General features: G+C 44.0%; 1 protein-coding gene and 1 pseudogene across 1 annotated transcript; one reads left to right on the forward strand and one right to left on the reverse strand.

The window, feature by feature from the left end:
- Nucleotides 1–349: 349 nt before the first annotated feature.
- LOC5570457 (O-acyltransferase like protein) lies at nucleotides 350–4,130 on the reverse strand. Its single transcript, XM_021841079.1, has 3 exons — nucleotides 3,860–4,130; nucleotides 3,459–3,795; nucleotides 350–3,397 (listed from the first exon to the last, which is right to left on the reverse strand). Exons 1-3 carry the CDS (start codon nucleotides 4,092–4,094, stop codon nucleotides 2,011–2,013), a joined length of 1,959 nt encoding a protein of 652 aa, XP_021696771.1. The 5' UTR covers nucleotides 4,095–4,130; the 3' UTR covers nucleotides 350–2,010.
- Nucleotides 4,131–9,674: 5,544 nt separating this feature from the next.
- On the forward strand, nucleotides 9,675–9,977 carry LOC110674270 (annotated as a pseudogene).
- Nucleotides 9,978–11,550: the final 1,573 nt, after the last annotated feature.

Below are 11,550 nucleotides of genomic sequence, written 5' to 3' on the forward strand. Positions count from 1 at the left end.
CGAAATGGTCATGTCCGCCTAAACTTGCTATCTGGACCATTGTGCAGTGTGTGCTTACACGGATAAAGATCGGTCATACGCGGCTTACCCACATATTTTTGCTAAAAATGGAACCCCCATCAACCAGCGAATGTTGTGGAACAATGGTGGACGTACGACATTTAAGTCTGCAATGCAGGAAATATGAAAGGAAAATGGAGGAGAACAATGTGAGCACGACAAGCTTGAGAGACGCCCTAGCGAATGAAGAAGAAGCAACGTAAAAATCATCAAAGTTTCTACATGGAACAGGGCTTTACAAAAAAATGTAATGAAACAAGTCAATGATCAATTCGGTGAGCTCGTTTTATGCTTTTATTTTAAATGTAGGGTAGAAGTATCCATTATGGCTATAATGTCCATTATGGCAATAGTGAGAGCAAACATTGATTTTTCATATAGATGCACTCGAATTATAACGGCTAATAACGGAATGATAAAACTATGTGTTTTTGATAATAACTAGACCTTGATAAGAACATTCGTGCAATACATTTCGAAAAATGAACATTTGAAAATCTTGCCTCACATATATTTTACCTTCTTAGCAATTTGCAAATTTACGTAACAAATGAATGAATTTTGCTGGTGAGCAATCAAATTTACCGTTTTAAGCTGGAAAACTTGTTATATACACTATGGTGATAATTGATGCAAAGAATGTATGAGAACCCAATTATGCCGATACTCTGGAAGTAATTTGTTTACATTTTTTGTTCAATGAAATAAGAAAAGTAAAGGTATTTAATGGGTGACTTCTACGACGAGACAGTTCGGCAAATGCATTATCTTCAAGTTTTGTGGTCAGTTACCAGGATTTTTCACGTATGATAAATGTCGCAAGCGGCAGTTGCTGACTTCATGGTTGAGAAGGCGTTTTGAGTGCTGTGCAATTTTTGAATTTTCGCTGATCTTCCCCAAAATTGTAAACCGGAAAGACAATGTTCATTAATGCTGATTTGTTTAATGTTTTGAATTTTCACAACATTTTGACTCCTTTTCGAAAATTTATTTGCTCCCATGAAACCATTGCAATAAATTCACTTCATCACATCACGGTCACTTCATTACTTATAAGCGATGCATTAACAATCGCTCTGGATGGCTTTTAAGTTGATTTCGTGTAAATAATCGATAGTTCATAATTGGAACACTTTTATGTCGAATGCTTAGAACATTCGAAAACACATACCTTGTTTTTATCTGATTTTTGTCATTCACACTTAGATTTTTTTACGAGCTCAGCTGTGCGAATCACGGTTTCCCGATTTTAACCCAGATTCAGCTAACACATTGTCCGGTTGCTTAGCAATGAAGCACGATTTACTGATACTTGGCTTTTATTAGCGCTAAGATCTCAGGAAATTTGTTTGCCGACTACTCGGCTGTGCGGATCTCGATTAAAATTAGCCGAGATTGGGCATTCTGAATTAAGTGTGCTACAGAAAATGTCATTACAGCAGCGATGCCATTTTTAGTAACAACTACGTTTTCCTTGCTCATATAGTTTGCAGAACTCATGTGAGACTAGTCTACTCCATAATCATAGAAATCATTGTTTCGTAAAATTGAAAAATTTACTTATGAATAAAATTCAGTTAACACCTCATTTTTCATTAACTTATGAATATAAGAAAGAGAAGCACAATTTTTGCTTTGAAAATGTTCCATCGATGAATGTTGGTAGTTGGTCTAGCGTAGTTGTGGGAGCGAAGCCCAACAGAACGATTCCATTATTTTTCACAATTTTACATCTCAATTTGTTCAAATTGACTCTTATGTCTACGAACTTCAGGTTTTGTTTTTCAAGACACTGTCGGCTGGTTTAAGTCGTAATAGATATGAAAACCCTAGTTGTGTTAATTTAATTCATAGAAAACTAAAAATGTTGCACAAATATGTATTGTATTTACTTCTACCTATCGACTTTTTATAAAACACTGAAATATTTTCTATCTCTATTGTTGCATCTCATATCTGCTTTTTGAACAGTTTCTTCTCCAACCCGAAGAATGGATACTCAAACGTAATGCTCCAAATTCCCCCCACTACGGTGCTAATTCCCACCAATCCAAAAATCCTGTACCATAAATCAACCCCACTGAAGTATATCGGGGTTTTCAGCTGCATCGTAACCGTCACAGCCTGAATCATGATGTGCACCAGGTACATTGTGTACGAAAGCTTCGCCATCGGTTGCCAGAATCGCCAACACAGGAATTGGTTCACCAGTCCACCTTGCCCGTTGATGCAGACGAAAATCAACCACATGACTCCGAAGACCCAGAAGGATCGATGGAGTGACTCGTAAAAGGCATCCACGACGACAGTGAACCGGTTGTAGTCTCCCACGTAGACCTGTTTCAGTGAATAACCGGTAAGAACCACCATTCCAGCCGCCAGAGTCCATCCTAGAATACGAGCTATCTTCGGCAATCGGATGGTTCTGGATTTGGTCCTGTGCAAGAAATATCCAAACAGTACACCGAACAGCCAAACCGACATTCGAGCATGAGTTGCGTGATAGGTTTTTCGGGGCATTAGCCCATCTCCTGTGGGGGCCGATTTATTCAAACGGTATTCATTCACCATGAACGTAGTGAAAACACAAGACATGGAGAGTAGTGCTAGGAGTACAATTGCTGGGGCAAAGCGCTTTCCATACTTCCACAGTGGAATCAAAATCAGAGGTGATAAGAAGTAGAGCTGCATATCCACCGACAGATACCAGGTATGGGCGAAGCACATTTGCTTGTGATGGACGTAGTTCTGAACGTAGAGCAGTGCCGACCACCAACTCGTGGAGCAAGAATTCACTATATCCTCAGCTAGCAACTTGTAAAGGATTCCTTCTCCCAAGTGGTCGACGAAAGCCACTGCGAAAAATATCATGGCGGCATAGGCAGGAGTGATGCGGATGTAACGATGCAGGTAGAGTTCAGCATAGTTCAGCTTGCGATTGCGATCGAGTTCACGGAGAAGCTTCATGGCTACCAGCATTCCACTGAGCATGAGGAAAATGTCCACGGCCTTCCCACCCAGACGGTGGAAGAGAACTCCATAGTAGCTTTGTGTGTACTCTGTGCGCATCGCAACGTTCGTGGTGGGATGTCCTAGGGAAGCATCGTGAACATGGTTTACGATAATCCAGATCATCGACAGTGCACGGATTCCGTTGACACAGTCCATAGATTCGGCTTTGGACTTATTTTGAGGAACTGTGGCGGTGATTTTCATTAGGTTACTATACGCAGAGAACCGATCTATGAAGCTTGGTATGGCTTTTTCGGTGTAGATCAGTACGAGATGTAATAAAGTAACAATAACTAGGAAGGCTCCGTAGCATGAGAACAGTACACTGAAATGTGAACAAATAAGTGAATCAAATTCAAGTGTTTATAAAGTGTTGATGAACTCACATGGCAGTTATCGTTAGAGCGGAGAAACTTTGTTCCTCGTTTTTGTAGCAGAACGTATCGAGATCATTGACAACCCGCATGCCATAATCTTGGAGGAATGCGTTGACCAGCTCTGAAACCATCCTTGGTTGACACGAATCGGGAATACAAATGCTATACCAAATGGGAGGCACCGGCAGTTCAAGACCTCGCACATCTACCATCATTGTGCAATGCTGTCCAGCAATCGTTCCATAGTAGTGTGAATAATGTACCCTTCGACACTGATCAAAGTTTCCGAATTCATAAATATTTCCGAAAAATACTCCTGTTGGCACCTTTCCCCACGAGTCGTACACTGCAAATATGAAACTATGTTTATTACACATCTTCAAATCCAATATCTGGCACAAAATACATACGATTAACGGCCCAAAATTCATCCTTGTGCAGAGCATTCACGAATAACTCCAGCTCATTAACACAAGCTATGTCCCATTCAGCTGTCGAAGAGTTGGTGAAATTCCACGTCGATCCTTGCCATCCAAGAAAATTCACAAACTCCGGAACCAAGCTTATCAGCTCCACTGGAGAGCCGGTCGCACAACCCAACAGGAAGGTCAGCAAGAACACCCTCAACGGAACATTCTGATCCATTCTGAGGCAGAGACTGAACTGCCTCCCATGACGCAATGACTCCAATCATTCTTCTACCCTATTGAATACAACAAATCAGTTGCCATTAATGACGATAAGCTTACATTGGCGAATAAGATAAGATAGCACACAGGAACGACAATTCGGTAATCACCGCTAATGCTCGATTGTCTTGGATTTCCTAAGTATTTCGTATCAATTCGCTACCTGAAGGCTTCCGTTGCCATTCTAAAGGTCATTTCTCGCGTATCTTTTCAAAAGGAGCTATGTGACCATGAGAGGTTCTCTACTCACTCACTCTTATAACAATGCAATACCAGAGTTTTTGGGAAGTTTTGCGGATGCACTCGCGTTTCATGGGTTTGTTGTGCCTTTTTTCATTAAAGTTCAATAAAACACAAATACCGTAAGGACGCCATTCTCCGCTCATCGAATTATTTTGGAAAATCTGAAAAACAATTTACAATAAAAGTTATCAGCATGCATTAGTACACCGAAATGGATTGTATCAGAATGAAATTAATATGATTTTATATTGTTAATTGTTTATGTTCATGAAATTCGTCACTGTATCGGGCTCAAATGTGTCCGTAGGGAAAATAAATCAAGGCGCGCGCAATTTTACTTATTTCCCGTTTATTTGGCTCGATCGATTTGTGTGGTATCAACCGGCGGCGGTTAGATCTCAACTGCCAGATTGTCTGCACAAATCTCCACACCGGACTAAGTGCCCACGTTGCTTGGGCACGCTTGTCCCAGACAACGAGTTACAACTTCACTTAATTGCTCACAGTTTTGATTGAAATATAGGCTTACCTGAATTTATTCAGTTGGAAAATTCACAAGTAATTTCAAATTATTTTATATTTCCTCGATAAATTAAGCCACTAAAGAAAAACACAAATTACTTTGAAAAATTTACAGTAATCAACGCATGGACACTTACTTCTAATTTAATTCATTTAATTAATTTAGTATTAAAGCAAAAAATAAAAAATAATCTATAAAAAAGTATTTAGGGCTCATGCTAGATTGTCACCTGTGTGAAAGGTCACAATTTAGTATTTGCTGTTTTGGTATTTTTAGCTTTTCGCTTTGTCATATTTTTGCCTAATTCCCCCTCGATTTCAACGGGAATGATTTCCGAAATGTTATCCTCCGACCGACAGCAAATAAAACTCGGGCGGTTCGGTATTGGGAGAATATAATTTCCTGCAACACATAAATCCAGAAATTTGCAGAATGCTATCAATAATCTTCATATTGAATTCTTAAAGTTAAAGTAAATATTTTTCATGTTCCGCATGTACTGTTTTAGGAACCCCTGATATGCTTTTAGGTTTTAGATATGATCTTGTGCATGGCTATAACTTACGTTTAGTCCCTTCGTTTCACTTTCAATTTCAGCAATTATTTGAGCGTGTTGGGTGTACGAAGCGATCCTACTGAAGATGTAACCTAATAACTATTTTGTTTGTATACTTGATTGGCCTGATTTTCTTACCTTCTGAGATAGTACTATAAATGAGTTTGTACCTCAATCTCTCGGGATCTATCTGCGCTAGCTGTCACTGTAATGTATTGAATAACGTAACTATCACTAATTCACTATAGGAGATTTTATTCCTTACCAATTGTGGCCTTAATTTCTAGATACTTTTCTAATTGGTCCGATCGTTATGGGTATCCTGTTTGAAGCAATATCAAATGTAAGTTTACTCGTATCGTTAAATGTACATTTAGTGAGATTACCAATTCAGCGGTGTACTATCTATATTTACCACTAGTTCTTCTAGAAGTTGGTATCATTTAAAAAGCAAAAAAGCAGTATATTTGTAGAACTCGTTATCTTAATTCAGACTCAATTATTCCTATCTGGTTTGTTTTTGTTCTTTCTGTTACCTATCAACGTTCGCACGGATTACTCACCAGATCGTTCGCCATGAGATGAATCGTTGATGATGATTACTCATTACTCACCGTCACCAGTGGTGTTTCAAGGCAATGATGGATGGTGCGCTAGACGCGCAGCGGCTAACACTCCCCCCAGGTATGCCAACTATGGTTGGCTTACTCTCTGTCGCACCGAACGTCCAAAACAGCTAACTTTGTTGCTGGGCGATCGTAGACGCCGCTCGATGTCTTCACCGTTGCGGAACGAACCTGTCCATCTGAGATGACTCTGGTGCCGATACCTTTCCCTTCGGCCAACAGTTGCGTGGCATCTTTGGATCTGCGATAACTACAACATCTCCGACTTCAATCGGTTTGGTTCGTTGAAACCACTTGGTTCTCCGTGTTATTTCTGGCAGATAGTCTGTCAACCAACGTTTCCAGTATTGGTTGGCCAGAATTTGCGATGTCAACCAGTTCTGTCTGAGTACGGCACTACTATCGACGAGATTGGTGAGGGGCTTCGATCCGCTGGATGAACCAAGCAAAAAATGGTTCGGCGTCAGTGCTGGGGCCGAGTCCTCATCTATCGGCACATGGGTGAGAGGCCGAGAGTTTACGACGTTTTCGACCTCCGTCAGTAGATTTCTGAGAACTTCGTCGGTCAATCTCTTAGAAGAACACACCGTGGCCAGGTTGTTTTTTACGGTGCGTATTAACCTCTCCCAGCTCCCGCCCATGTGTGGGGCAAGAGGAGGGTTGAAGACCCATTCGATTTCCAAATTCCCAAGTTCTTTCAAAAATTCATCGTGATTGATGGCTTGGTTAATTTGTAGCAGCTCGCGATTAGCGCCTACAAAATTTGTGCCACGATCGCTGTAGACCTTTTGTGGGGTGCCGCGACGTGCTATGAAGTTTCGAAGAGCCATAAGACACGAGCTCGTGCTCAGGGAATGGGCGATTTCTATGTGAATTGCTCGGACGGTCAGGCATGTTGGCAGCATACCCCAGCGCTTCTCTACTCTTCTTCCTACGACGACTTCGATTGGTCCGAAAAAATCAATGCCGACATGCGTGAAGGGTCTTGAAAAGGCTGCCAGGCGAGCGGGTGGAAGGTCGGCCATGAATGGTGGATTTGGAGCTGCGCGCTGGTTCTTGCATTGCTGGCAGTTCTTTCGCACTTGTTGATAGCAAACACGCAAGCGGGGGATGCGAAATTTCTGTCGAATTTCGTTGATCACCGTCTCATGGTTATGGTGATGATATTTGCGGTGGTAGTGCGCTACGATCAAGTAGGTAGTATGATGTTTCTGTGGAAGAATGATTGGGTTCTTGGCGTCATCGGATGCATAGTGACATGCAGCAATACGGGTTCGCATGCGCATGATTCCGTTACCGTCGGAACGTTGGGGTGGATTTTGCAGCGCCGTCATCTCGTCGGGATAGGATTCCCATTGGCACAGTCGGATCAGAGAATTTTCGGCGGTGAGAAGCTGCTTCGCCTCGAGTGAACCTGTGGCTATCGGCGATCCACGGCTTTTGCAACGGCAGTTGTTGGTGAATCGGTGAACGTATGCGACGACTGAACGAAGTCTCTCCCAAGTGGAAAAGTCGTTTACATGGAAAACTGGTTCCAGAGCAGCGTGGTGTACTAGGAGTGATGGGCGTAGTTCGTTGTCGGTGGAATCTTTACGGCTGAGCTTTTTCGACCAATCCTCTTCAGGGCGCCATAGAAAGTCGGCACCGTTGAACCACCTGTTCTGAGAGGACAATTCTGGTGGGCTATTCCACTTTGTAGCGTCATCGGCTGGATTTTGTTTGCCCGGGACCCACCGCCATTCGTGCGCCTCCGATGTTTCGAGAATTTCGCTGATTCTGTGACCAACATATTGGCTGTAGAGCCGGTGGTCCGAGTTAATCCAGCAAAGGACGTCTCTAGAATCAGACCAGTACCATTTTCGATGGACACTGAAAGTCAGAGCCTCTTGAACGGAATGCGATAACCGAGCACCAATTACGGCTGCTTCAAGTTCCAGTCGTGGTATCGAAGTAAACTTAAGCGGAGCTACTCGACATTTGGCTGCGACAAGAGAGCAGGATGCAAATCCATCGCGGATGAAGCGGAGATAATAAACGGCGGCCGTCCCGTTTTCACTAGCATCTACCATCGTGTGCAGCTGTACTTCGTGAGCTTCGCTGATGAGGTATTTGGGGTTGTAACAGCGGGGAATCTTTACTTGCTCGACGCGTGGAAGCACCTTCAACCAAGTAAGCCATTTTTTGTAAGCATCGTCATCAATCTCGTCGTCCCATAAGCCGGATCGCGATATTTGCTGCAGCAGGATCTTAAGATATGATAGGAAGTGGGAAATTAACCCTAGGGGATCGAAGATGGTCATCAAGACGCGAAGAACTTCTCGCTTTGTTGGCCTTCGTTCACCACCCAACAGAGCCGCATCGTAGCGGTTCCATCCCTCTTTATAGGTGAAGGCGTCATCGGTCGTGTTCCACCACATACCCAAAACCTTTTCTGTGGCCATTTCGGAGGACAGGTCAAGGCATTTTTCGTCGGTGTTTACTCCTTGCAACGTTGCCAGAACCATTTTTGAATTGCTGATCCAGTTTCGAATCTCGAACCCGCCTTGCTGGTGGATGTGCCTAACGTCTTTGGTCAGCTGGATGGCCTGCTCTTCAGAGTCCACACTAACAAGCATGTCGTCCACATAGTGGGACTTAGTAATAGCTTGATGCGCCGCTGGATATTCCATGGCGAATCGATCGGCATTGATGTTTTTCACGAATTGCGCAGTGGTTGGTGAGCAGCATGCTCCAAAGGTCATCACCTGCATGGCGTATACTTGGGTTTCCCCACTTTGGTTCATCCAGTAGAAGCATTGACATAATTGATCTTCGGCACGTATCAACACCTGGTGAAACATTTCACGGATATCGCCGGTGAGTGCGATACGACGTTCTCGAAACTGCAACAGAATAGTAAGGATGGAGCACAGAAGATCTGGTCCTTTGAGGAGAGCAGAATTCAGTGAAGTTCCGTGGGCACTGGCCGCTGCATCCCATACTATCCGTACCTTTCCAGGTTTGTTTGGATTTGTTACGGGGAATACTGGTAGATACCACCGGCGAGACACTTTTTGATTAATTTCTTGCTCGTTGAGTGATCTTATGTAGCCATTTGCTAGGTATTCGTCGATTTTTGCTTGTAAAGTCGTCTGCAGCTCCGGATTCTTTTCCATTCGCTTCTTCAGGCATTGGAATCGTCGCAGTGCCATGGATCGGCTATCCGGTAGACGAGCGTCGTCATATCGCCAGAGCAAACCAGATTCATAACGATCATCAAGGCGGTGAGTAAGCGATTGAAGCAACATCATGGCTCGTTGATCTTCAATGGATAGCAGCGAGTTGTCCGGTTTGGTAACCCCGAGACTATCGAGGGAGAAGTAGTCCTTCATCGCTTGGTGAAGATTCTCGTCTGCTTCGGTGTTACATGGACAAATGTGGAAGCTGTAATGATGCAGACTTGCTCCATGGCCAGTGCTTTGTCCTCCACAGATAGTCCATCCCAGCCTTGATTTGACTGCAATCGGCTGCCCAAACTCTCCTTCTCGGCTTTTTAGGACGAGGCTCAGGTGAGCGTGCTTGGTTCCGATCAGAATACGTGGCCTTATATCCTTTTTTTCTCGATCAACACATCAAGATGGGTATAAGCCGTGATAGCTATCACAAGAGGCGGGCCACTGGTGGCAAGAAGGCCGCCATCCGCAAGAAGAGGAAGTACGAGTTGGGACGCCCGGCTGCCAACACTAAGATTGGAGCTACCCGTGTCCTTTTGTGCGCACTCGCGGTGGAAACCGTAAGTTCCGTGCCCCCCGTCTGGATGCCGGAAACTTTGCCTGGGCTTCGGAAGGAACCGCCCGCAAGGCTCGTATCATCGACGTCGTGTACAATGCTTCGAACAACGAATTCGCTTCGAACCAAGTGCCCAAACTGGTTTCGGCAGTCATTCTGGTCAACAATTCAACCATCCATATCACTCAAGAGCAACAACGGCAGGACAGTCATCGCAGTTCCGACTGTCCAATCACTTCTCTCAGGGAAAGGTGCCTACGAATACCGTCGGCATTCCATTCGCATCGTCAACTAGGTTTCCACTCAATTCTACTACCCTTGATGGACAGGTCCTAGCTCCACCAGCCTGTTCTACCGGTGTTCACCAACGGAATCTTCAAAACGATGTCCACGCTTCCCAAAGATCGTATCAAGAGGAGTCTCAGGATGAATTCCAGCTTTCTCGGTCGCAAATGGCGGCCAGACAAGCAGTCCCGAGGGATTTGCCAACCTTTTCCGGAGATCCTGAAGAATGGCCTATTTTTCTGTCAATGTTCAATCGTACGACTACGATGTGCGGGTTTACTGAGGAGGAGAATCTAGTTCGCTTGCAGAAGAGCCTAAAAGGCAAGGCCTATGATGCAGTAAAGAGCCGTCTGATGTTCCCCGGAAACATTTCAGGCATTTTGTCGACCCTGAGAATGCTGTTTGGGCAACCCGAAGTCATCGTACAGTCGCTGATCGGAAAGGTTAGCTCTTTACCAGCCATTAGGGAAGACAAACTGGACTCGCTTATTGATTTTGCCGTACACGTGTAAAATTTCTGTGCCACCGTAGACGCGTGCGGATTACAGGAGTATATGTACAACGTCACGTTGCTCCATCAGCTGGTCAACAAGTTGCCACCTCGCTCAAACTAAATTGGGCGCAATATCGTCTAACGATGCCCGCCGTCAACCTGGCAAACTTCAGTGGCTGGATTTATGGCTTGGCAGAAGCTGCAAGTGTCGTCACGTTTCCGTCGTTGGTGCAACCTGAAAAATCAGGAAATGAAGCTCGCGGATCCAAGAAAGGAAATGCGTATCTCAACGCCCATGGAGAGACTCCTTCTTCCGAAGAGCGCGCTTCATTGAAGGAACCCTCGACCTTAAATCCAGCGCCGGCGCAGCATACCTGCCCAATCTGTAAAGGCAGCTGCAAGTCCGCCGACAAATGTAAGCGCTTCATGGACCTCTCCAGAGAATCTCGTTGGGCTGCTGTAAGAGAGTTCGGCCTGTGCCGTACTTATCTGCGGGCACACAAGAGAACCTGCAACGCCAAGCCCTGCGGTAAAAATGGGTGTATCTACCGGCACCATGAGCTGCTGCATAACGATTCGAAGGAGAAACCTCAGAACACTGCAGCAGCAGTCGCCACCGAAAACAAGAGTAAGCCTAATATTTGTTTAAATGTATGTATGTAAATATGTAAATAGTATTCCTATATTTCGTATCTAAAATACATGTTACCATTTTTATAATAATAAATTAATTAAAAAAAATGACTTTGTAAATAGCAATAATTTAAATTTGCATTTTATACCCATCCAACTAAACCCCTTGGTATCATACCATCAAACCCTTTCCAACCATTTATTTTTTATTTTTTTGGCTTAACATCAATTATCGTGATAAAACCTCGCCAACAATATTTCGCCAACTCACTCGGTTCATGGCCG

Source organism: Aedes aegypti, chromosome 1, assembly GCF_002204515.2.
Source record: "Aedes aegypti strain LVP_AGWG chromosome 1, AaegL5.0 Primary Assembly, whole genome shotgun sequence".
Lineage (NCBI taxonomy): Eukaryota > Metazoa > Arthropoda > Insecta > Diptera > Culicidae > Aedes > Aedes aegypti.